Source organism: Narcine bancroftii, chromosome 2, assembly GCF_036971445.1.
Source record: "Narcine bancroftii isolate sNarBan1 chromosome 2, sNarBan1.hap1, whole genome shotgun sequence".
Lineage (NCBI taxonomy): Eukaryota > Metazoa > Chordata > Chondrichthyes > Torpediniformes > Narcinidae > Narcine > Narcine bancroftii.
Window position 1 is genome coordinate 77131944 of NC_091470.1, and position 27676 is coordinate 77159619.

The window sequence follows — 27676 nt, forward strand, 5'->3', positions numbered from 1 at the left end:
TCCAATGAGAATTGGTAGGATCAAACAGTGGGAATTGGTTATAGTTACCGGAAGTATATGTCTGGATGGGGGAAATGAAATAGCATGAAGGTCATCAGATCCAATTCAGTAGGAGCTTGAGCTTCAACCATTTCTGTTGCGACTGTGCTCTTACAAAGATGAGGGCCTGCTCATTCTGCTCCAAAGTCAGTTAGGTTACTGGTCTCCCTCATGGTTCAGAGAGATTTGTTTTTCTGCTGATACATTAAACAATGTTTCTATCTGCTCCACAAAGGATGGAGGAGGTGCAAATAGGATTATACATTGTTCAAGCATCAGCAAGGCTTCTCATTTGAGACCTTATGCTGGAAGAAAGGTCACTGATGAAGCAGCTACAATAGTTGAGACTGGGATACCACTGCAAGGAGAATGGAAGATCCCAGGTCATTATGCAAAGAACTATGGAATTTCCTGAAGCCTTATCAAATTGTATCCTTTAACCAATTCATCTGATACAACATCATGGACCTAAAATGTCATATGGCTTTTCCCTCCACAGATACTGCCTTACCTACTGTGTATTTCCAGCTTTTTTTTGATTTATATCACTAAATAATCTGATCATTACCCATTTTTCTTTGTGGCTAAATGTATTGTATATTTCTCTTGAAGTAATGAAAGATGCATAATGCTTTGGAGAGTATCTGATGATATACAAAAATGAAGCATGTATAGTACAAAGCAGCCACCAGAAGATAAACGATGAGAAACTAGGGAAGCAGACATGGAAGGAGCATCCCACATTGCAATTTACTCTATTTGATTCTGGGCTTCTCAGCAACTTCACCTTGAGAATCTTTAAAGACACGGATGGGTTTTCAAATTAATTGCAGACATACAGTTGATTTAAATAAAACCATCAGAGATGACTGAATGGTGAATGCACAACACTCTAAGTTGAGAGTGTAGAGTTTGATCTTGGCATTCGAGGTCAAAAGGGAGAAACAAAAAGTTACCTGAAGGTGAACTGTGCTTGCAGTTCAAAAGCACACCCTACACTGTTAGTGACGTTGATCAGGAGGCACACCAATGTCTTGGCTCTTTGTAAGGAATAATCAAACAGTGAATCCTCATTTTTTGGCTGGCTCACTAGATTCGGCAGGGTCTGCAGAATATTCATCAGTGCAGGATAGAAGTCCCTGGAGACAGTAAAAGAAGCAATTAGCAATCAAGGGATCTTACTGAATGCAAATTCATAAACTTTGAATTACATTGTTTTTCAAATATTCCTCATCTACTTTACCATGTAATCATACCCATTGCTCATTCCCCATTACACACCCATATTCAGAACATCCCAGATAAATGTGTCTTGTGTGATCTTGCCTCCTACTCTTTACTGCACACTCACTTGTACACATCACATGCCTGTCCGTAGTTGGCTGCAACAGTCCATAACCGCAAGGCCTCAATGCTTAATACGTAGGCTTCCTGTTGCTCCAAAGGCAGGTCACAAGGATCTTGTAGCACGAACCTCCCAATTCGTTCCTTCATACAGAATTTATTTAACTGTTTAAAAAAAAGAACCACAAACCAGACATGTTATTTTGCGAATCTAATCATTTGTGAATTACCATAACCCAACAGTAAAACATGTTAGGTGCATCTTAAACTGCTCATGACCAAATCCCATACTTGGAACAGACAAAGTGAAACTACCTCTCCTGCGTAATACAAGTAAGATGACCACACTTTTTTCTTCTTGTAACCATGGTTGTGAATGACACACTATCACAATAGTCTTCTTAAGCAGGGATTCCAATGGGAAAATAATGCACAAATTCAGAACACACTTTAAAACTTGTGCACAAAAAGAGTTTGAAAGGATAATACATATCAGAGAAACAAAGCCACACCAATGGAAAGAAAGCCAAAGGGCAAAAAAAAATTAAATGGGATAAAAGGAAGCTTCTTGGTCTGGAAACATATGGGGCATGGTCTTGACAGTGCTTGCTAATTTGGTGCAGAGGGACAGAAGAAAAATTGATGTACAGATAAGTGTAGTAAAGCTAAGTGGAAAAGAAAATAAAACCCAAAACGAGTCCTTGATTTTTGACTTCAAAAGTCAGGAATGCAAATTAAACTGGAGTATTGCATGCACCTCTTAATGTAAAACTGGGCAAAAGATACAAAATAGATTCAGCAAATGTAATAAAGGGGTATTTAATTCGAAGAGACGACTACAAATCTTTTCTCTTTGAAAAGTGACGAAAGATACAAAAACCTCAATGGGATTTCACTCCTAGAGGAGCAGAAATGCAATCATGTCAAACTTCTACAGAAGCTTGGTTAGGCCAGAGAGTACTGGGCACAGTTAATGGGAAAGGCTGAAGAGGCATGAGAGTCATGGCTTTACACACAAAGAGACACTTCTGCCCATTTCATGCATGCTGGTCATGTTGTCTACTTGGGCTGGTCCCAAGTGCCAGTGTTTGGCCAAATATAAACCTTTATACAAAAGAAGGTTTAACGAAGGTTCAGAAGAATAATTACCAAACCCATAACAGTTAGGAAAGATTGAATATTCCCCTGGAACTTAAAGATTATTTTGTACAGTAAGCATAGAGCTGTTTCCACTTGTGAGTTTACCAGAACTAAGGATTGTCCCTGATAAATCAAGTAAAGAATTCACAAGACACTTCTACAAACAAGAATAGTGGAACAGAAAATTACAGGAGAGGGTGAGTGACCTTCATAGATGCAATTATGAGGAAGCTACACAAGTATATAGTGAAGGTTTGGAAGTAAAGTTAGGATTGGTTGACAGTAGATCTTATGAAGTGCATACACAAGCAGGGGCTAACAATCTGTTTTGGTGTTGCTTGTTCTCCCATAAGTAAAGGAAATATTGACCGTCGGCTGTAGAAATTATGAAAGGATAAATTGAAGACAATCACAATGGATTAGAATTTATTTTTATACTGTAATAACAAGGTGGAATTCACTACCACCTGGATGAAGCAACATCTATTTATATCTCCATGAAAAAGCACGTCACTTGAGATCGATGAATATTAAAGAGAACAGAAGATGAACCGAAAAGATTGGACCAGCTGGAGTAAAATACCAGCACAGACTAACAAAGGCATACCCAACACAATAATAGCAAACATCTCTTAAAGTGCATTGTACACTCATTTGCCTTATTTACAGTCATAAAGTCTGTCAAATGAAGAATGGAACAAGCTTGGAGGATAGTTACCAAAATAGCTGACATATTCCTTCCGGCAGATGCCAGTATACGAGTCAATTTCATGGCAGCAGCCAATGGTACACCATAGCTACTGGTCATTGGTTCAGCCTTTCTCAGAGTCTGAATCTTCCAGGTGGATGGAAGGAATTCTGAGACAATTGTCTCCATTAGCCTTGGGCACCCAAGAATCTGAGTGAGAGAGACAGAAGATGTTATCCTGCAATTATTATACTACTTTCAGATTCAGAGTTTCACTCACTCAAGCTGTAAGACATAAAGCACTGTTAAGTACATATGGCTGTCACCAGGGTATTCAAATATCTTGCCAAAGCAACCTTTGTGAACTGGGACCATGGATTAACAGAAAGAAACCCAGAAAATTAGTCAAGTAAATACAGATTCAAGATCATTGGGAAAACCAGGGGGCTTTATTGACTAGATTCTTTTAATTCAATAGATCATGAAAATCTGAAAAAGATTACTGGAAGTAAATCAATTGCGACATTCAACAATCAAGTACATACCTGGAAAGGAAAAATGTGCATAGCTTGAGTAACTATCACTGGTGGCACTTGACTAATCAACTATTTCACAGAAATCTCAGTTCGTTAAGAAAGAGCATTCTATTCAACAATCACAAATGAAGTCAGAGACTAATTTTGAGACCATTCTCCCTTCATGTTCTACCTCAAGCTAGTTTATTTATTGTTCCTCCCCGCCCCCCCCCAACCCAAACAATTTTAATTAACAAGAGCATTCTTGGGCTGCACCCACAATGGTCTCTCCTCATGCACATCATTTTTTTTGCCACTATTTTCTCTCCCAGCACACACAAACTTCCAGGAGATCCTTCAAACCTTTTCTCTGCCACAAACAAAAGGCATGCCAGCTCCTCCTAGTTCAAGTGCAAATCTCATAGCACTCTCTTCTCTGCCAAAGATTGTAGCTTCAACCTCCACTGCTGTTGATGAAACAGCAGAGAATTGCTGTTGTTTTACTGAATTTTAAATGGAGGCTCCAGGTGGGACTTAGAGATGGATGCAAAATATCCCACATTACTATTTGAAGAGCAAGGAAAGTTCTTTCCCAGAATCCTGAGAAATATTTAACCTGCATCCAACATCCCTGAAATGGATATCTCATTATTTTGCATTACGGTGCTGTTTGCAGAGCCTTACACAAGCGGCTGTTGCAATTCCTACATCACAGTGGTGACTTAGTACTTCACTGACTGGAGAGAATCCTGGAATAACCCAAGGGTATGAAACACAGAATATGATGGCGTCGTTATCTTTAATAGATGTGAGCACAATTGTTAACATCAGATAATATAAAGAATTTCAGTGAATCTGTACTTTAAACTTACAATAAACTCTCATGACTACTGTCAGTAATATAATTACCTGATTACAAGCCTCAGAGGAATGTCTTGCTATTCGAATTAAGATCTCCAAAATATCAAGGACAACAGAGGGACCAGGTCGGACAACTTCAAGGATGTAACGGAGACGGTGAAGTATTTTCATCTTCAGCAAGCCCTGCAGTGATGGGGACATACCACAGGCAATTAAGCACAGCACGATCAAAGGAGCTGACGGTTTCCCTCTTTCTATCCTATCTCACCTTGTGGGTGAGCCCACTACAAGACAATGTCATTTTAAGTTTCCAGCCAGCACTTTCATAGATGTCAAGAACCATTTGTTCCCAAAAAGGCTAGGAGCCCTCTCATCTATGCAGCTCTCGAGGTTGGCTGTTAAATGAGAACTTTAACAGTGAGACTGATGTTTATTGATTAGACAAAGGATTTAAAGGTGATGGAACCAGGCTGGACAACTGGAGCTGAGACAGATTATCAAGCTCAAAGAGCCGAATGCTCTTCCAGTCTTCATTCCAAATAGGACAATGGACACAATCTTACAACTCAGTAGTTTTGCTTCCATTGTTTGGTCTCAGCCAGCTTGAAATGTTGATCTTGAGAGACATGCTGGACTAGCTCACATATCACAGGCTTGTCCAGCTGGGAGATTGTCTTCTTCCTAAAAGCAAGTTATGGAACCAAAGCATCTGTAATGAATATGTAAGGCTTCAGTCATAGAATGGGCAAAGAAACCTCTGGAAGGTCCAGATTTAACAACTTTCATTTATATAGCAAACTTTACCCTTCTGAAATGCCTCAGTCCATGCACAACTGGCTAATATTTTTCATTGAGTCAAAAGAGAAATTATTTGGACATGATCGAAGATCTAGTTTTAAGGAGCATTGAAGAGAAATGGCATGGGAGAGGAATGGAACTCACTGGCTTGGATTTCTTGCATCTGAAGGCAAAGTCATAATGACAATCAAAAGGTTAGGAGATCCTTGGAGGATTACAGGTGGTTATTGTGGTATTTGTGTGTATTTTCACCAGAGTATTAAACCTAGTACCAAGTTCAGTCATAATCTTGGATACTCCCTGCATTGTATAAGATAATTTAGATTCAAGATTCACAAAAATCTTTTCAATTGGAAGAGATTTTGGCTCAACAGATTCCTGCTTCTTCTGCATAACCAAAGGATCTTCTGTTCCTTCCTTCATTCTGGTTGCCTTCCTTGTAGTATGACTGTGTGTGGAAACCCCAGCCACAGCCTCTCCAGCAGTGACTGGAGGACGCTGGCCGGGGTTTTCCCCAGTCCATAATGTATTAAGTTCTCCCAGTACATCAAGTTGTATAGGATAAGGGCTGAGGAAACCACATCATGAAAATGGAGAAAAGCAGAAAGTTAACTGCCTCGTGCAAAGAGGTAGCTCTGGGACAACATGCAGTGTATTGGTATGACCAGAGGCATGAACATCTCTGGCTGCACTCAGGCATTATGAAGTTGACTCCAGAACAAAATAGAATCATAAATAGAGAAGGAATCTAGAGAGACAAGGTGTTTGGGGGAAGGTTGTACATACGATTGTGAACATAAAATTTAAATAAACAAATGGAAGAAAGATGGATGGAAAGGAAAACATGACCAAGCATTACTGTGAAATTCTGAAAAGAGAGACAGACAGAGAGAAAGTATTACATGGGACCAGACAAAGACATTTCATATGTAGATACAATAATTTCTATCAGGAGCCAATAAGGGAACAAGTCACATTCAATGTCTTCATGAGCTGAATTAGTTCATGGAGAATGGACATTCATTGAGCTGTTGGATTCTATCACTAAAGATAGAAAAGACTGAACATCTTAAAGTTGTCAATTAACTATACAGAATCTAACTTTGTTAGTAGGATGGCATGTCCAATGAATCTGACTTAATGTTTTCAAGAGGAGAACATGAAGTTTGGAAACAGATTTCATCGATGATCTTACTGAATGGCTAAACAGACTTAAACTAGTTATTCTAATCCTGTAACCATGTTCCATCAAGTGCCCAGCTGGGATTTTCTTACAGTCTCCCAGAGTTGGAAGGGAAGATCAGACATTTATTAACACAAGAAAGATATCAGCTGAAGTTTGTCCAATTTTTCTCGCCCTTTCCTTTCACACAAAAGCCATAGAACTTGATGACAGAATGGACCGTGGGTTCCACTAATTTCTCGTGCTTTAGTTGTTAGTCAGTATGATATGGTCTATGTAAGAGAGCAATTTGTCAATGTGGAAGCATTTTGAATGATTGATCTCTTGTACACCCATCATCCATCGAGCAGAAGCAAAAAGAGAGGACTTTTCATTTCACTCATCAACTTACGATGCCTCCAGATCTTCGTTCTTTTCACCCTGGGCAAGCAAACATACTTAACACCAGGACTTTAATTATATATTACAGCAGCTTCATCTTCCCTTACACTTCTCATCTTTTCTTCTCTTCCATCCTCCCACCTGCACCCACCTGTGTCATCTTACCTGTTAGCCCAGGATCATGTCCCTTCCTCTCTCCCATCCATTTTATTCAGGTGCCTGTCTACTTTTTGCTCATTCCAGCAAAGAGCTTAGGCCTGAAACATTGATTACCCTCTACTTACTTTTTAAAATATTTTTATTGTTTAACATATTAATCCTACATACAAAGTCTACTAATACAGCAAAAAAAAAGTCTTTACTTCCAAAGATGTTGCATGAGCTGCTGTGTTTCTCCAGCACATTTGAGAATTGCACCCCACCCCAGCAGCTGCAGGCTATCCTGTTTAACAACATAAACCCAGGAACTCCTTTGACTCAGTCCAAAAATCAACAAAACCTTGACCTTGATTTGGAGGAAATTAAAGAGTTCACTTCCAAATGGATTGGCATCATTCATATAATCTTGAAATTACTTTGCAATATATGTTTCAGGGAAGAAAAACAATCACTTCCTGCTGAAGCATACCCAGCCTGATTAGGCAAAGATTGAATTAACATGCACAGAACCATGTGGAGTACCCTGAAGTATGCTCAAGAGTCCAAAGCCAAAATGCATCCCTCAGCAAATATTATTATAACCAATGATCTGTTCATTCTCACTTTGCTGTATTACACAACAGGTCATTTAGCATCTTTAGAAAGTAAAAAAAAAACAATCAATGTTTCAGGTCTGAGTCCTACCTTGGGAATGATAAACTATAAAGAGATGGGGGAAGGGTAGAGGAGGAGAGGAGGGAGGAAGTTGGGAGAGAGGGAGGAAGTCAGAGGAGAGGAGGGAGGAAGGGGAAGGAGCACAGGCTAACATGTAAGAGATAATAGGCGCATAGCAATGGGAGAGTAGAAGAGAAAAAAAGCTCAGAAGTGATCATTGGAGAGGACAAAGAAGGATAGATCTCTAATAGAAGAAGGGAAGGGCAGGGGATGGGGAGCGAAAAGAAAGGAGACAGAGAGATGAGGAAAAGTGAGACCAGAGTAGGAGGTTAATGGAATTTGGATAAGTCTGTATTAACACTGTCTGGTTGGAGGTTGCCAATACAGACAGCACTTTCCAAGTTCTAATATTTCCCAATTTCAAAACGTGTAATCTTCAAGCAAACATGAATGACGATATTCCGATTACTATCTTTTTAATCCAATATATCAAATTTTGTAGTTGCAGCTGTAAGTAACTTTAATTCAATGATAAAACAGATAAATTTTTCACATCACATTGAAATTTTCAAAATGATGAATAAACGAAGCATACTATATAATATAATGATATTCCACTTTAAACAGATATAAGCCAAAATTAAGATGATTAAGATGAATTAATAAGAATTAAGTTGAATTCAAAGTATCTCGAGCTTGCATCTCTTCCATAATTCTTCGAAGAATGAGATGTAAGCTCTCCGTACGCCCAGATATTAAGACATTTTCCGCGCTGGGCATGACCCTGGTGTGGAGCACATCTCGTTTGTCTCTTTCTCGCACCAGGACGTAGTCCAGGAGATGCCAGTGTTTGGATCGGGGATGCATCCAGGTAGTCATCAGGCTGTCCCTCTGCTGAAAAAGGGTGTTTGCAATGACAAGCCGCTGTTCTGCGCAGAGCTCCAACAGGAGGTGCCTGTTGTCGTTGCAATTGCCGGCACCATGCTTGCCCAGGATTCCTGGCCAGGTTTCTGAGTCTTTGCCAACGCGAGCGTTGAAGTCGCCAAGGATGATAACCTTGTCGGCTGTAGGGGTGCGTTGAATGAGGTTGCGCAGATCAGTGAAGAACTTGTCCTTTTCAGCTGGTTCCGCCTGGAGGGTTGGAGCATAGACACTGATGAGGGTGATGCGACGCTTGTTTTGAAGGGGGAGTCGCATGGACATGATCCGGTCCAAGTGGCCTGTCGGGAGGTTTTCGAGTTTGGAGGCAATGGAGTTCTTGACCATGAAGCCTACACCAGATAGGCGACATTCATCCATAGGCTTGCCAGACCAGTAGAGTGTGTAGCCCGCGCCACGTTCTTGGAGGATGCCTACATCTGCAAGGCGGATTTCACTTAGAGCTGCTATGTCGATGTCAAGTCTGAGGAGTTCATGTGTGATGAGGGCAGACCGACGTTCAGGTCGGTGGCTGTCAGCCTTGTCTAGCATGGTTCTGATGTTCCAGCATGCTAGCTTGAGTTTGTGAGCACCTTTTGAGGGGAGGACGTGGAGGGGGAGGACGTGGGCCTGTCCTCGGGCCTGAGCAAAGGAGCTTTTAGGTGGAGTGCAGTGTGCGCAGTACTGGCCCCACCCCTTACACCCATGCTTCGTGTGCCGTGGCCAAGCAAGCTGGGATGTGGCAGCGAGATCCTTGGGTCGTAGGTTTTTTTTAAACTTTATTAAAGATTTTATAACATGAATAACATATAGGATAACATTAAAAAAAAATTAAGAATAAAATAATAAAATTACAATACAGTATCAGTAATCTAAATAAACTATACCCTCCCCAATAATTATTACACATTAATAACCCAACTCAAATTAGTCCAACCCCCCTTTCCCCCCCAAAATAAAGAGTGAAGAATTAATAAAGTTAATAATATATGTGAGAAAAAAACCCACTTACAAAAAAAAACAAAAACATAACCAATTAAAATACTAACAAAAAGAAAAGTAATTAATACTAAAATATCAGACTTAAAAAAACATATTTAAATCAAACTTAAATGCATATATTTAACAAACGGAGTTAAGATGAAACATATATTTAACTCAAACTTAATATAAAAAATTAGTAAAGTTAGTAACATTATCAAAAATTCTTAAACAATAATCAATTCTTAAAAAAAAATTGTAGCATAAAAAAAAGATGAAAAAAAATTTTCTCTATAGAGATAAACCTTCACCAAATATCAACTAACTTCACATCTATCATCATATTAGTCACATAAACCACCATCTTAAAACAAAATTCAAACCTCATTAAGCATTGTACAATTCAATTTTAGTACTCTTCCACCATTTTTCACTTTTACTCTTGAATAGTTATCCAATAAAAGTTCCAATACCACATTTAAATATCCCCAATCATTACATTAAAATTCAGATATCCAAATAATAAAAACACATCAACAACAAAATCTATATCTTCAACAAATGGACCATAAACCACAAACAAAATTCAACCCTCATTAAGAATTATACAATTCAATTTATAACTTTCACCATTATTCCATTCGTTCTATAACTAAAATAGCAAAATAATATACACCAGAATTACCACTCATTTCACCTTAAAGTTAAATAAAAAATTTAAAAAACTTATCCATCCCATTCACATTTAAATTTCAGATATTCCTTATCTACTGAATAAACTTTACAAAAAAAACCACGTCAATTTTTAGTTTTTTAAACAATCAAATACTTCCTTATGCTTTTTTTATATTTAAACAAAAAAAAACCCCTCACTCTTTAATCTAATAATACAAAAAAAGGAAAAAAAAACGGGTAGGAGGTTAAAAATACCCCCTCCCGTCTAAACCGCGCAATGCAGTAACTCCCAAAAAAAATGGGTGTGAGATAACTCACACGTAGCAAATGACTTTCAGGAAATAGTGACTATCCAGTTCTCTCCCCCAACTCTCACTTCATCTTAAACTAACATCATCATTATTTAATATCCCTTTTTTTTTAGAAAAAAACATTAGAAAAAAAAGGACAACTCTTCCTTTAATCAGTCACCATTACAACCATTCCTTCTTGGAGCACGGCTCTATTCTTCCATCTCTTGTCTCCTTAGAGATCGCGGCGGACTATGTCTCTGTTGAAACTGAGTAATTGGCAGCTCTTGAGCAAATGCTATAGCTTCCTTTGGAGAATCAAAGAACTTTGGTTGGTAACCATCTTGAAAAATCTTCAAAACAGCTGGATATCTAAAGGTTGCCTTGTAACCTTTCTTCCACAACAACTCTTTAGCAGGATTGAATTCCCGTCGTTGGAACATAACTTCTTGACTCAAATCCGCATAGAAGAAAACTCGATTATTTTGAATCATCAAGGGTGATTTTCTCTGTTGTGCATTTCTAATAGCCACTCGTAAAATTATTTCTCTGTCGTAATAATTCAAGCAACGAACCAAAACAGGTCTTGGACTTTGACCTGAAATAGGTCTTCTACGCAAGGCTCTGTGAGCACTTTCCAGTATTATACCTTCCGGGAAACATTCTTGACCCAGCACCTGCGGAATCCATTCAGTAAAAGATTTTCTTGGGTCTGGTCCCTCCATACCTTCTGGCAAACCAATAATCTTTATATTGTTCCGTCTGGATTGGTTTTCCAAATAATCAATCTTTTTCACCAAATTTTTATTTTGAATTTGTAAGTCTTCGACCATTTTGGTCACATCAAAAACTTGATCCCGTATTTCGTCTATATCTTCTTCACATGAATTAAATTTATCTCTCACTTCAAGCTTAAAAGCTCCAAACTCAGCCATCTGTTGAGAATGTATTTTCACCAGAGTATTAAACCTAGTACCAAGTTCAGTCGTAATCTTGGATACTCCCTGCATTGTATAAGATAATTTAGATTCAAGATTCACAAAAATCTTTTCAATTGGAAGAGATTTTGGCTCAACAGATTCCTGCTTCTTCTGCATAACCAAAGGATCTTCTGTTCCTTCCTTCATTCTGGTTGCCTTCCTTGTAGTATGACTGTGTGTGGAAACCCCAGCCACAGCCTCTCCAGCAGTGACTGGAGGACGCTGGCCGGGGTTTTCCCCAGTCCATAATGTATTAAGTTCTCCCAGTACATCAAGTTGTATAGATTCTTCTATCTCAAGAGGTGCAGTTTGCAGTACCACCTCTATAGTTGACAAATGCCTTTGAGTAACTCTTTGTTCTAAAGGCTGTTTGGCGCCCTCTTTAGGGGGCTTTACCGATGTAACATAGAGCTCTACATCCGAACACTGTACCTCTCTCCTGGGATCCATTTCACGCTGAGTCCCGGTGTCTTTCCTGCAGGTAGGCTCCAAAACTTGAACTTTTGGAAAATGTAGTTTTTTGATGATCTGTTGTCTTTTTTTTTGCTCTTTTTCACCAATTGTACCATCATAAGTTAAATTAACAGCACTGAAATTATCTAAACTTTTAAAGAATTTTAACGGGCATTTCTAGACAAAACAATAAGAGTCAGGAGAGGACTGGAAGGCACGTCTGATCCTTACGCCATCTTACCACACCCCGGGTCATAGGTTTTATATTGGAGTAGCCTTCTCCTATGCAGGTTTCTTACCCGGGCTGGAGGGGCCTGCATCCCCTCCTAGGTCGGACCATATCTGGTCGCAAATCATCTGTGGACATGGCCGAGGTAAGATTAATTGGGTTCTCCAACTCCCTCTGAGGTAGGTCAGGAACCCGGTTGGATTCTGACGGGGATGACCGAGTCACACCCTTTCTTATGGCTGTGTAACTGGGGTGTAAAATGTAAAAAGCGAGGGGGAGGCGGCGGCATCGGCCTCGGCAGAGTGAAGCAGGCGGAGGCCCTGGTGCGGGCAGAAAGAAGGAGGCGGTGGCCCTGGTCCGGGCACAGGAAAGGCGGCGGCGGCCCCGGCCCCAGTCCGAGCAGAAGGTAGGCGGCGGAGGCCCCGATCCGGGCAAAAGCGAGGGGGAGGCGGCGGCCCCGGCCTCGGTAGAGCGAAGAAGGCGATGGCCCCGGTCCAGGAAGAAAGAAGGAGGCGGCGGCCCCGGTCCAGACACAGGGAAGGCGGCGGCGGCTCCGGCCCCAGTCCAAGCAGAAGGTAGGCGGCGGCGGCCTCGATACGGGCAAAAGCGAGGGGGAGGCAGCAGCCCCGGCCTCGGTAGAGTGAGGCAGGCGGAGGCACTGATCCAGGCAATAGCGAGGGGGAGGCGGCGGCTCCGGCCTCGGTAGAGTGAGGCAGGCGGAGGCCCCGATCCGGGCAAAAGCGAGGGGGAGGTGGCGGCCCCGGCCTCGGCAGAGTGAAGCAGGTGGTGGCCCCGGTCTGGGCAGAAAGAAGGAAATTTAGAGATATAGCATGACCAAATCACCCTGAGTAGTCAAGAGTACTCTTGCACGCTTTGAGTCATGTCATAGTAACTATGGTAACACTACAAACTACAATTTCTTAAAGGAATAGGCACAAAATTAACTAATAAGTAAAAACACAAGATTTTAACCTTTACATTCTAGCCCCTAATTATTATAATAGACGTAAATGACTAATAATATAACATTAGGGTTATTGCTTTTTACAATCTTCCTCCTACTCTCAATACATCATTTACAAGAATAGGATTCAACTTGTAAACTCAACTTGCTTTTGTAACATTCAGATTCTTCTTTAATTTTGATATCTCATTATCAAATGCCTTTTTCTGACAAAAATGAATTATCTCCAATTCAGCATTCAACAATTCATTAACTGTTAGGTAACAGCTCTTTCCAGACTTCAGATTCTCTTTTTTTGATACGATGTAAAAAAGGTTTTTATCCAAGAATCCATGCTACTGCCCTTTTCAAATGAAACCATGAAGAATAATAGCAAATTAATGGAATGATCGGATCATTCTCTTTAGATATTTGAATGGTATTCACATTAGTGTTTTGGATTTCTGGATCCTCTATTGAAAATTCTGGGTTTTGAGGCCATTCTTATTGAGATTGAACTTTTGATACTCATGAAGTCATATCAGCTGGATTATCCACTGTTTTAACACATCTCCATTCATTAGCATGCAAAACTTTTTCAATTCTGTTTGTCACAAAGGTACGAAAACTCATGGTTTTTTTATTATGTATTTAAGCACTGATGTACAATCAGTCCAAAACATAGAATCTGCTAACTCCATCTGTAATTCTTTTCTTAACACAATGTTCATTTTGCTCGCCATAGTAGCAGCAGTCAATTCCATTCGAGGTATGGTGACTGGCTTTAATGGAGTCACTCTGGTTTTTCCCATTACAAATCCACAAGGTACTCGCTCTTGGTTATTTTGCAGTCCTTTCTTTGGCTTGGCTTCGCGGACGAAGATTTATGGAGGGGGTAAAAAGTCCACGTCAGCTGCAGGCTCGTTTGTGGCTGACCAGTCCGATGCGGGACAGGCAGACACGATTGCAGCGGTTGCAAGGGAAAATTGGTTGGTTGGGGTTGGGTGTTGGGTTTTTGCAGTACTAAATAATGGACAGTACCACAACCACCTTCACTTGTGTCAGCCAAATGGTGTAACTGAGCAAATGTGACAATTCTAAAGTCTGAAGGTTTAAAACAGGGGTGTCAAACTCAAATTAAAAACTTGGACTAAGTCGAGGGTCGAACTAAATATTTATTGAAAATTTTCAACAACATCTGCATGTTTTCTCTTCTTTCAACATATGTAATGTTAAACTTTAGGATATAACTTTAGGAGGATAATGTTACAGGTCAGGAGTAGGTAGCTCAAGTTCACCCTTTGCTTGACCTGAGGGGAACATATTTGGTCCCTGTGGAGATGTAGTCAGCATTCATAGGCTGTGTCCATTTTGGCCTGCATCAGGACTCAGCATTTCCTGCTCACTCTTCAGGCTCTAGGGCTCTATTCACCCTCGACCCACCATCCCTCTACCTGACCAGTCCTTTACCCAACCTCTACTCATCCCTCACTCCACTCGCTCTGCCTCTACCCACCCCATCCTATACACGCCCCTCTACTGCCTCTCCCCTCAACCTGTTCCTCCCTCTACCCATCTCTCACCCTCTAATCACTCCTCCCCTACTCGCCCTGCCCATCCCCTTTTACCTCTTCCCTATCCACCCCTCCTTCTACTCATCCCTCCCTCTAACTGCCCCTCGCACCATTATAACTTCCCCTGCCCATTACTCCTCACCTACACCCTCTGCCCACCCCTGCTTACCCACCCACTCAGGCCCAGCGCGCTGCCGATCAGCCTTTGCGGACAGCCACCATCTCTCTCTTCACGTGCAGGGCTGAACCAGCCGTCCCTGGGGTCCGCGCGGGTGCAAGCACTGAAGGCCGTGGCGAATGGGAGAAGTGCGCTCGCGCTGTGGAAGGGCCATCCGGTGCCAGTCGTGCAGGGCTCGCGCTGCCCGGGAGCCGTGCGCAGCCTGCCATGCCCGTCGCGCCGACAGGAAATCACAGGCGCTCGCCAATCCGCCGCACCGCTCGACAGGTGGGAGAAGTGACTGGTTGTGCGGGGAGCCTTCCAACTGGCTTGCTGGCTGATGACATCGACAGACTTCTCGTGTTACAATTTCTCATGTTACAATGGGGAAGGATGTGCAATGAAGGGGGAGGATGGTGGGGGTGACATTACCAAAAAACAGCATCAGCTCTCGCTGCAGGGCTGGCCACCTCTAATACATTTTTGAAATGATCTTGCGGGCCAAATATAATTAGAGTATAAAAATATAAATTTGGCCCGCGGGCCAGAGTTTGACATGTGTGGTTTAAAACATCTGTTGACTTCAAAACTTTCTAACATTTCAAGAGTCTCAATCCAATTCATCCAATCTTGTGCGAAGGAATCTGGTATAGTTTCATACCATCCAAATTTTCTTCTGCACAACTCTTGCAGAATTCTGTTCATTTCAAGGGAATATAGTTCACTGAGTACAATCCAGTCTCATTCCCTCATCTACAGCATTCATTCCAACTCTTGGCAGTGACACAACCTGCACATTCCAACATGAAATAAAAGCAGAAAATGCTGAAAACACTCAGCAGGTCAGGCTGCATGGATGTTAGGAAAAAAGTTAATGTTTCAAGACCAGGACTCTTCTTCAAACCTAGGGAAGAGAGAAATAAATCAGCTTTCAGCGTCAGAGAAGGTAGGGAAAGGGTGATTAGAACAAATGAATCATCTCCGATAGGATGAGTTAATGTAGCAGTTAGAGGCACATTATGAACAGACAAATAAGCCTCTAACTGTTATATTAACACATTTGGTCTCACCCTGACAGAGATATTTCCTTTGCTCTACCTATCCCTTCTCCACCTTTTCTGGCTGAAACCTAACTTTTCCCTCTGGTGAAGGATCACAGATCTGAAACATATACTAGCTTTTTTTCCCCCACTCATGCTGCCTGACCTGGTGAATGTTCCCAGTGCTTTTGGTTTTATTTCAGATTTCCAGCACCTTCAATTCTTTTTTTTTGATTTACAAACCAAAATGGTACAGGTTATAGGTCTCAAAGTGCCATAAAAGCTTAAATACACAAGCCAGCACAATGTGGATGAATGAAGAGATGCAAATAAGAAGGCAGCAAGCCTGCATAAAAGTCTTGGGCAGGAGGACTTGGAGGTATATTTCAGTATCATTTTTAAAATGCAAACATTACTGAAAACCAAGGTTTATTTCAAGTACATTACCTTGATAGCATCGATGCGGGCAACGTCTGGATCAGCTTTCCTCTCTTCCTTGGACTTGGTTTTCTCGTTTTGGTTCATTTTTGATTCTTCCTCATCACTCTCCTCCTCCTCATCATCCTCCTCAGTTTCATTAGGCCGTAGGGGGAACGTTGATGACCCCAAGTACCAGGAGAAGGTCCTGTCAAGATATTCCTGCACAAAAGAAGCATTGGTTAACCAGCAATCTGTCTACAATATATTACATCCTGAAACAGAATGTATACTATGCACTCATTGACAATTTAACTTCAGGTGGGGGAAGCTTCCCATGGTAGCAGGGGTGTGGGAAGGTGAGTGAATAAGTATTGCAGAAAGATTAACATAAGGGAAACAAGTCAGAGCTGAAGAAACATAAAAGAGACAAGGCTGTCTGCCTTTAGTATAAAACCTCATAGATACAGAATGGGAAGTTCGCCATCATACAACCATGCGAACTGATAAAACCCAATGTTAAGAAATTGATTTTTTTCCTTCAGTCTCCACAGACATGCCTGATCTGTTTCCATTCCCTGTTAACATTTCAGATCTGCAGAAATCACAATGACATGCTTTTTGATCCATAATAATCCCCAACGGAAAGGAGGACAACACAATTCTCAATGGACTCAACGAAAAGCAAAAAATACTGCAGGTGCTGGAAGTTAGAAATAGAGGGTGCTAGAGAAATTCTACAGCTTTGGTGGCATCTGTAGAGAGAAATTAAATTCCTATTTCAGGTGTCAGAATATTCCGTGGAAATTTCTTCCCCATCCTCCCCTACCCCCCACCCCCCCACAAACGGTTCATAAATCCATTCTTGTTCAGCCATCCCATACCAATTCAGATGGTCCTCAGAGTAGACAGCGTTACTGCTGAAGTTCTAACCCTTGACAGTGAGGAACTTCAGTTACAAATCCCCAACCTCCTCCTGTGATGAGGAAACCATGCCCACGGGCCTCCAAGATGCTAATTATCATCTTTGTAACAAGGGACAAATCTGGCAGCAATATTTACAGAAGGATCTCTTGTCTGCCTGCCACACTCCTCGCTTAACTGCTGTTTGCTGAATCACAGTGGATTCTGTTCACAGAGTGGACCAATGTCAACATTCTATCCCAGACCAGCTCCCCCAGCATTAAGACCCTCACTGGATGCAGTCAGCTACACTGGGTGGGACTCAAACCCACCACCAGACAGAACACTTCACAGTAAACTTCATCTTCGGGACAGGGGTGACCAATCAAACACTGGATAAGGTTCAAAGATATTATGAAGCCTCCTTGAAAAATGCAACATGCCCAATGATTCCTGGAAATCCCTGGTTCGTGGCTGTTCACAGTAGAGGAGGATTTGGGATGGTACCGAGTGCTCCCCATTCTTTTTAAGCTCAGAAAAACTAATAGAAGGGGCCAAAGATAGAGATACATTACCTACTTTTCAGGCTTGAGCCCTTCATCAATTGTTGGTTACGTATTTTTATCTTTGCAAGATAAAGAACACTGTTTGACCTGCTGAGTTTCTCCAGTATTGTGTTTCTACTTCAATCATGGTTTTGGCAAACTTTTGTGTTTTACTCCTCTCAACTTACAGAGTCGGAATGGAGGTCATCCTCGACACCATGGATTTATGAGGAAAGGAGGACAACACAATTCTCAAGCTACGCTCCAACAACTGTTGAATACAATTCCAGCAAAACCCCTCTGCTCCAATGTCCTCAGCTTACAAATGAAAGCATCCTATATGCCTTTTAAATAGCTTTGCAATGTGCAAGGCCAGGTACAACTGAGGGCCTCAATGCAACAGATACATGGTGAATTGTGAATGCCATAATGCACTTTGAATCACAATGGACTACAGTTGATCTGAAACCCGATACCCTTAAATGATGAAAATGGACAAACATTCACTGAGTATTAAGCAGTGAAAATGCAAGCATCGTGTCAATCTAAAAGGAAGCAGTTCTCAAATACAAGAAATGTTAAAGGTCAGGTGGTTTACCTCGTCAGAGGGAGAAACCAAGAGTGCCTTTAAGGCCTGGATACAAGCAGCAATCACATTCTCGATGCCATCATCAAGCGAAAAGCGAAGGAGGAACAAACAGCCAGCGTCCAACAGCATTCGCATGATGCTGTGCTTGAGGGAGGATGCAAAATCACCAGCTTTGGCCTGGCAAAGAAGAGGAAAACAACTTAATTTATGAGCACCACACATCCCACAATTAACCTACTTATTGGACCTGCTGAACCCACTGAGCCACGTGCAAGCAGCCTTTTTGGTTCGCTCTGTGCTCCTCCCCTGGGGCATTGGTCTTGTTGGAGTCCAAGATAATTGCCCAGAGACATTTGAGAACTTTGTCAGTGTCCAACTTCATTCTCCTCAAGTTGCTTTGTTGACTGTGGCATTGCCTAAAATGATAAAATGGCTGTATCCTGAAGAGATTTACTGCAAAATGCTCTGAGGTTATCTATTTATCTTTCTTGATGACACCCTCTCCAATTCATGCTACACCTTCAGTGAGAATGAGAAACTAAATAAGCAGAACAGAGAGTAAGATTGTAGCTTTTGCCTGGCTTCAGCCCATATCCCTCTGAACCTTTCCTGTCCATGTAAATGTCTGGTGAGGGAGAGAGGTGGGGGCGGGGGGAATGACAACAGAAACAGAGGGCAGGAAAAGATAGGGTGTGGAGAGAAAAAGGCAAAAGACCCAAAGATGAAAAGGTCAGAGGGAAAAAGTGGAAACAAGTGCAGTTATTGTCAAAGTGAAAGAAATAGCAAAGAACAAAAAGGGGTGAAAGGAAACATTACTGTGGAGAGCTGATGCCACAGATCAGGACATGGGAGGAAAAGCAAAGCTCAAATCTTGTGACAAGCCACCAACTACACCACAGGCAACATACATAGGTGATCACATTAAAAGACTTGCTTGAACTTTTATGAATAAGCTGGTTCAACCAAATCAACATTTTGACCAAGAAAGCAAGCCAACAACCCTCTCACAAGCTTAAGGAAATTCGACACATCCCCTCATTCTCTTACCAATTTTTAGAGATGCACCCTGGAAAGTATTCAGTCCAGAGGTACCACAGGTTGGTACAGGAACTAATTTGCCCAAGACCACAAGAAAGTAGAGTTATGAACACAGCTTAGGCCATCATACAAACCAACTTCCTGCTGTCTCAGGAAAGCTGCCAACATATTAAAGGATCCACTTCACCCCAGTCACATTCTCTTCTCTCCACCCCAGTCTCACTCTCTTCTCCCCACTCCACCCCCTTCCAACAGGAAGATGATTCAGGAGCTTAAAAACATGAACCTCCAGATGTAAGGACAATTTTGTTTCGACTGCTATCAGACTTTTAAGTGCAAGTCTCACTGGTAAAAGATTTTTCCCTTGCAATGTTTTTAATACTTTTCTGTGTCCTCTGCCTTTGTAACACCATACCCATACTATTGTATCACCACATCCTACAACTTTATTTTATTATTCCACTACCTTCTGTACTTAAGTCAGGGTTCACTTGCCTGGATAGAACTCAAAACAAAGCTTTTCACTGTATCTTGGTAGATTTTGACAATCAAGCTCCACTATAGTTACAGAAATAGCGGCCCTTCCTATGAATGTCTTTATAATAGTAAATTTCCAAATAATTATTTATTGTTTGTTAACATTAAACCAGTGTAAATTCCACCCAGATGTTACTGCTGTCATTCAATCCCACCTCCAATGGTTACCTTGTCCCCCAGGCTGAATCTATCCCTGATCCAACATCATAACTGACTCTCGTGATGTTGGTCACAAGCCCTTCTTGCTGCTACCTTCAGGAAGAAGGTACAAAATCCTCAAGTCCAGCACCCCCATGTTCAAGAACAGTTTTTTTTCAATGGCTATCAGATTTTTGAACTTTCCTGTGCAACCCCAAACTTGAACTATTATGCAACCACCAAAAGATTTCTCTACACTATTGAAAATTCACTTTTATTTCTTAAACTAAACACAACTGTGAATACTTATCCATCTTTTATATTTATCATCTCTTTCCGCATTTAGTTAATTTAATGTATACTATTGGAGTTTATTTTTAACTGAAGCACCTATTTGACCATAGCAAGTTTTATTTTGAGGGCTTTTGAATATGAGGAAAGATTGAGCAGCCTGGGACCCTCCTCATTGGAGTTTGGTATGATGAGGGGGGAATCTTGTAGAGATATAAAATTATTAAAGGAATACACAAGATAAAAGCAGAGAGGTTGTTTCCACTGGTGGTGAGACTAAAACTAGAGGACATACCTCAAGATTCAGGGGAGTACAATTAAGGCAGATGAGGAGAAATTGCTTCTCCCTGTGCCTCTACTTCCTGCGAAAGCTGAGGCAAGTTTACCTCCCACCTTCCATCTTCACTACATTCTACAAAGGATGTATTGAGAGCATCCCATACAACTGCAACACCACCTGGTTTGGAAGTTGTACCTCCTTAAACCACAAGACCCTGCAGAGGATAGTGAAGTTAGCGGAAAAGATCATTGGGGGCTCTTTTCCTACCACAAAGGACATCTACAACAGGATACAGGCGAAAGACAATTAACATTGTGAAGGACCCACTCACCCCTCAAGTAAACTGTTCTCCCTTCTTCTATCTGGTCGGAGGTATTACAGCACTTGGGGCCTTACATCCAGATTGGGCAACAGCTTTTTCCCCCAAACCATCAGGCTCCTGAACTCCCAGAACATTTGCGGATGGGGTTCCATGGACTGAGACTGTATCAGTCTTAATATTTTAATGTTATGAATAATATATAAAGGTGACTTGAATAGTGAATCTATGGAATTCTTTGCCTAATGTCATAGTGAGGCTGCCTCATTAAATGTACCTAAAGCACAGATAGACAGATTTTTGTATAAGGGAAAGAGGGATGACTGGGAACAAGCAAGTTAGGTAGAGCTGAGATCAGCTATTTGGTTTATTGAATTTCAGATGGGTCAGATGACCTACTCCTGCTCCTATTTCTGGAGCCAGTGGCATGTACAAAAAACAAGAAAGTCTGAACATCAGGTGACAACCTTCAGAGAAAATCTCGCAAATACCACAAAATTATTGAGTTGGCACAGGGACAAACAGTTTTAATATGCGACTTAAAGAATTATGCAAGATCCTGAGGCTTCAACCAATGGAGCAAAGGCACCTGCACGAGGGAAAGTGATGCTCCAATGGGCTGGACTCATCCAGACAGGAATTTCTGTCTTGGTGAACTGAACTATTGGAGTTTGTAAACTATTAAGGTGACAAATGAGACAAGGCAAGATCAATTTAAATCTCAACTAAACTTTCAGGATAATGGATGAAGGCAATGACATTAATACAAATCAAGCAGATTGCAGCAGGAATGGCAAAGGGTTTAATAAAAGTAATAAAGCTGTTATTAACATGAACTGCTTCAGGGAAAAGTAAAATGTTAAAACTAATAGCTTTAAGCACAAAGCACAATTTTCTGCCAGTTATTCTCTATGTACAAAGATACCTAAAAAGGATAAATAGAGGCAAATGATTTGATCTCAACCATTATGGAAAATAAGGAATGCAGAGACCAATGCTTGGAACTAAATATTCCAGGGTAGTTAACTCAGAGAAGGCAAGCAAAATGGAAAAAAAATTGGCATAATTCCATTAATTTAGGATGAGATAAAGAAAGAAGAGAGGCCTAGAAAAATGATGTGCCTAATCAAAAAAGCTGGAAATATAAGTAGGCCAGAAAAGATTGTAGTAAATAAACAAACCAACATTGAACAGAGCACAAATTGGGAAATTAGAGGAGAATACAACAGCAATGGCAGTCTCCTCCTCTTCAGATATACTGGAAACCCATCTTGCAAGAGTAGATTAAAGGAAATCTTCTTGGAATATGTTAAAGATTATTTCTTAGAAAAATATATTGAGAAACCAACCAAATGACAGATCGTATGACATTTGATAGTTTAATTAGTAATCCAATAGTAAAAGATCAGCTAGGGAAAAGTCATTCTAATAAGACAGAATTTCATATCAGGTTTGAGAACAACAGGGATAAACCCTCTCTTCGTGTTATATTGAAACAAAATCACTGAGGTGATGTGTGAGTTGGCTGGCAGAGATGAGGAAAAAAAGGCAACGACACTGGCTAACGAAATGCAGACAATTAAAGACATTCTGAATGATTGAGTAATACAATCTCCAAAGTGGGACAGCACAGCGAATAGAAGAAATGAAGGATGCAATGTTTACAATGCTGCCAACACTCATTTTAAAAATCAACCAAAGAAATAATATTTGGAGAAAAACTAGAATTAAAGTAAGCTGGTAAAGAACATGAAATCATTAAAAACTTCAGAAGTATAAAAAGGAAGACTTACATTAGGATAGAACAGCAACAAGATTAAACAAGCATCAGAATTAGAAATTCACACCATCAACAGTACTCACATGCATGATATCCAAAAATGAATTTTGACATTCCAATTCCCACCTTTCTCCACAGCTCTCCAAGAGATGGGTAATCAAGTATTCATGTAGCTAAATATGCTAACAGTTTCAGCTTGCACAATTTTTTCAGATTGGGTGTACCAAACCTTCCTCTTGGCCCCTCCACAACAACAATTCTCTGAATGAAAATATTTTTCAGAAACAGATAAAGTCGTTTTTTCTTCTTCCACTTGCACTGTTTGGAATGTCTGCAAAGTAGGAGATTTCACTCTAGAAACTTTTGAGGCCTACCTTGAAGAATTTTAGCTGCTCTTAAAATTGCTTCGGGTTCCTCATCATGTTTTTCCATTAATTCCTCTTCTTCCACCTCCCAGACCAGAGCTTCAACCTGGGCCCCTCGACTCCACATCAACATTCCCTCCCACATAGGCCCGCCATGATTGGGCTGCCAGGAGAGAGTTGACAGCCTGGTCAGCCTGGGCCCGATCAGGAGTCGCGCGAATGCGTGACTCCTCACGCATGCCCAATTTGGCAAGGGCTCTGTCGCAAAGGCCCTTTGCCTCAGCCATCAGGCTCAGCACGTCGGTAGCCTGCCCAACGTGCACGCGGGCTCCTGCGTCCCCGAGCGCGTGATCTGCATCGGGAGCGTAATTCACCATCTCCATCAGGCAGCTGGATGTAGAGGCTCCATCTTGCATCGCCAGGGTCACCATTATCTTCGCCTGAGTCATCTTCTGGATCTTCGGTTACTCCAAAATCGACTTCTGTGGATCCTTCGACGAGATAGGCCTCAATTCTTCTGCACTTTCTGTTCTTTGAAACAATCCATTTTTTGACTTGGAGCTTTATTGCCTCTCATTATAACTTTCTACACTCCTTAAAAACTTGCCTAAAATAATTTTAAAATAATCTTTAAATTTTGGATATTAATTATTCAGCTGGGGTGAAGTGGAACTACACATCTACTCCATCTTGCAGCTTATGAATAATATGGCTGTTCAAGTTTCTCAAGATTTTAAAGAAAATAAGATTTAATTTACTGAATTGAGAGGAGAGGTGGCATCAATTAAGCAGGATGTGGTTAAATGTTTGAGAGCAGTAGATGTAGTTCAGGATGAATTTAAAGATATTAAACGGGCATTTCATGATTGTATGGATACTGTGGATCGGTATACTGAGCGAATAGATTACTTGGAACACTGTCTTACGGATTGGAATGCTCAGATTGCTTCATTGGAAAATCAAAGCAGACGTAATAATGTTAAAATAGTAGGTTTGCCTGAATATTTTGACGGTACTGATCCAGTGAAGATTTTTCGAAAATGGATACCAGAGGTGTTGGGAAAGGATACTTTTCCAGAGGGATTGGAATGGGATAGAGCAATACGAAGAAAACTTTTTCCTGATCAACCTCCACAAGCGGTCCTTATTCGTTGTTTAAGGTACCAAGACTGGGAGGTAATTTAGCGACTTGCTGTTCAGAAGGCTCGGCAAAATCAGGGCCCTATAATGATTCAAGGTAATAGGGTTTTTTTTAATGCAGATTTAAGTCAAGATGAGATATGACATCGGAAAGAGTTTAACCCAGCTAAGGCTGTGTTATGGAGGAAGGATTACCTGTTTGCCTTTAGATACCCTGCTGTGTTGTTTTATGGAAATTTTCAGGCTCCGTTTTTTGATGATGAGACTGAGGCTTTGTCTTTTGCTAATTCTTTGCTGAATAATCCACATAGTTCTGAGTTACAGAGACCAGCGAAGTCGCAAAGCTCTGCGAAGCAAAACGGGAATGGAAATGGAAATAGCAGGAAGAATGTTGAAGAGCAATATTCGACCCGGAGGGGAGAGGATGATCAGTCTTCTGATTCTGTTGGTGCTGCTGGTGTTCAGGACCAACCGGTTGGAGTTATGGGTGTAGTAGATTGAATTATCAATGTTATTTAGGGGATTTTCGAGATACGTGAATGTCAGCTGGGGTGGGGGGTGGATGACGCTGCATCTTCTGAAGTCATCTGCCACTAGTGGTTTGGACCACACCTGGTCTATAGAAGGGGGGTACCACTTAGGTGTTTTTTTTTCTTTTTTTTTAATATAAAGGGTTTAAAAGGGAGGGTTTTAAGTTTTGTGTTAGAGAGGGAGGGGGGGATTATTTTTTGGAGTTTAAATTTGTGTGTTGGGATTTGTTTCTTTAAGATACAATGAGTAAATTGAATTTTGCAACATTTAATGATTTAATGATAAAGGGATGAATCATCTGACAAAGAGGAAACATGTGTTGGACTACATTAAGAAGATGAAGGTGGACATTGCTTTTTTACAGGAGACACATTTGACAGAAAAGGAACATTTGAAATTGAAACGACATGTTTTGGCATCTCCCTTAAATGTTTAAGCCAGAGGTGTGGCAATTTTGATACATAAAAAAGTGCCTTTGGTTTTAGAATCTTTTTCCAAGAATGCTGGAAGGGTTTTAAAAGTTAATTGTAAATTGTTTTCAGAAGCTCAGACTTTAATGAATCTGTATGCACCAAATGAAGATGATGTACAATTTGTTACAGAAGCTTTTTTGCATTTGAATCAATCAAATGAAAATGTAATGGTGGGAGGAGATTTCAATTGTTGTTTGAATCCATTGTTGGATAAATCTCCAAAAATTGTTGGGAAAACTAAGATGGAGAAAGGGTAATTGAAGATTTGAATTTAGTTGAAATATGGCGACAAATTCATCCGACTGAGAAAGATTATTCTTTTTACTCTGCTCGTCACAAGTCCTTTTCTAGAATAGATCTTTTTTTGGTGTCAGCTTATTTACAAGGCAAGGTTGATAGTGCGGAATATAAGAGTAGAATTTTGTCAGATCATTCTTTGTTGTTGATTTCTTGCAAGGTTGCTGAGAAGGTGGAAATATCTTATTGTTGGAGGTTTAATGAGATGTGGTTAAAAAGACCTGAATTTATTTTATATTTGAGAAATCAGATTCAATTTTTCTTACAGACGAATGAGGGGTCTGTACATAGTAAATTTACGCTGTGGGATGCCTTGAAACCATATTTGAGAGGTTAAATTATTAATTATTCAACTAAAGTGACGAAGGAATATAAAGCAGAACTTTTGGAGTCAGAAAAGAAATTGCAACTTTGGAGAAAAAGTTTCAGAAAAATGCAACGGAAGAGAATAAGATAGTTATCTAATTTGAAACTTCGTTATAATACAAAGCAAACTATAATTAATAGAGATTGATTTTGAGATCAAAACAGCTTTATTATGAGTTAGGGGAAAGGGCACAAAAGGTATTGGCATGGCAGTGGAAGACCAAAGAAGTTTCTAGAACAATTAATGCAATACGAGGAAATTCAGGTTTCACTTATAAACCACAAGAGATTAATGAGGAATTTCAAGCCTTTTATCGGGATTTGTATGCATCAGAAGGGACTGTAGAAACTGAACAGATTGATTCTTTTTTGTCAAAGTTAAATTTACATTTATTGGATGAGAATGATATAAAATTATTGGATAATCCATTTACAGATTTTGAACTTAAAGAGGCAGTACAATCTATGTCAAGTGGAAAATCACCTGGGGAAGATGGGTTTATGACAGAGTTTTATAAAGAATTTCATGACTTGTTGTTCCAGGTGTATACGGATGTACTTAAACAGGCTACAGATACAGGTTTATTTCCTGAGTCATTTTCAAGAGCATTGATAACAGTTATACCAAAAAAAGACAGAGATCCATTAAAAGTTGCATCATATAGACCTATATCTTTATTGAATGTGGATTATAAAATTGTAGCAAAATTTTTAGCAAATAGATTGTCTAATATCTTACCAAAATTGGTACATATAGATCAAGCAGAGTTTAATAAGAATAGATATTTGGCAGATAATATTACTAAATTGATTACAAGAATCAATGTGCAAAGACAACAACCCAACCAGCCAATGGTACTTGCGCTGGACGCTGAAAAGGCCTTTGATCATGTTGAGTGGAAATTTTTATTTAAAGTACTGGAGAGATTTAAATTTGGCCCACTCTTTATTGGTTGGGTTAAGGCATTGTATACTAATCCTTCTGCACAGGTGGTGACAAGTGGTCAGGTTTCGATCAACTAGACAGGGCTGCCCATTGTCACCATCCCTATTTGAGTTGATTATAGAACCATTAGCTCAGGCAATTAGACAAAATGTAAATATTATGGGAATTATGGTAGGGAAACGGGAGTACAAAATTAATTTATTTGCTGATGATGAGTTGATATATTTGTCTCAACCTAAAATCGCTTTAAAACCTTTACAAGATTTATTAAAATTTTATGGATCGATGTCAGGTTATAAGGTGAATTGGGATAAGAATGAGATATTACCGATATCAGATTATTCAGATTGTAGGCAACTGGTCAGATAAGATTAAGTATTTGGGTGTAATTGTGGATAAGGAATATCAAAATTTATATGATTTAAATTATTTGCCATTGTTAAATAAAATTAAGTCTGATTTAAATAGATGGTAAGATTTACCATTAACATTGATTGGTCGAGTAAATTGCATTAAAATGAATGTATATCCTTGTATTCAGTATTTGTTTCAATCAATTCCTAGTCCTATACTGGGGAGACTTTTTAAGGAATTAAATAAAGTGATACGTTCTTTTTTGTGGAAAGGTAAATTAGCTCGAGTATCGATGGAGAAATTGACATGGAAGTATAATTTGGGAGGCCTTCAACTGCCACATTTTCAAAATTATTATCAGGCTG

The 27676-nt window shown here is 40.2% G+C and overlaps 1 protein-coding gene across 2 annotated transcripts in view; it reads right to left on the reverse strand.

The window, feature by feature from the left end:
* Positions 1-27676, reverse strand: part of rpap1 (RNA polymerase II associated protein 1) — a 130080-nt gene that overhangs the window by 44658 nt on the left and 57746 nt on the right. For both annotated transcript variants that reach the window (XM_069917153.1, XM_069917152.1), the window contains exons 11-16: positions 18466-18633; positions 16450-16641; positions 4636-4770; positions 3242-3421; positions 1391-1548; positions 996-1178 (exon numbers count right to left, since the gene is read on the reverse strand). In XM_069917153.1, coding sequence (XP_069773254.1) covers positions 996-1178; positions 1391-1548; positions 3242-3421; positions 4636-4770; positions 16450-16641; positions 18466-18633 — 1016 coding nt within the window. The remainder of the gene's footprint in view (positions 1-995; positions 1179-1390; positions 1549-3241; positions 3422-4635; positions 4771-16449; positions 16642-18465; positions 18634-27676) is intronic.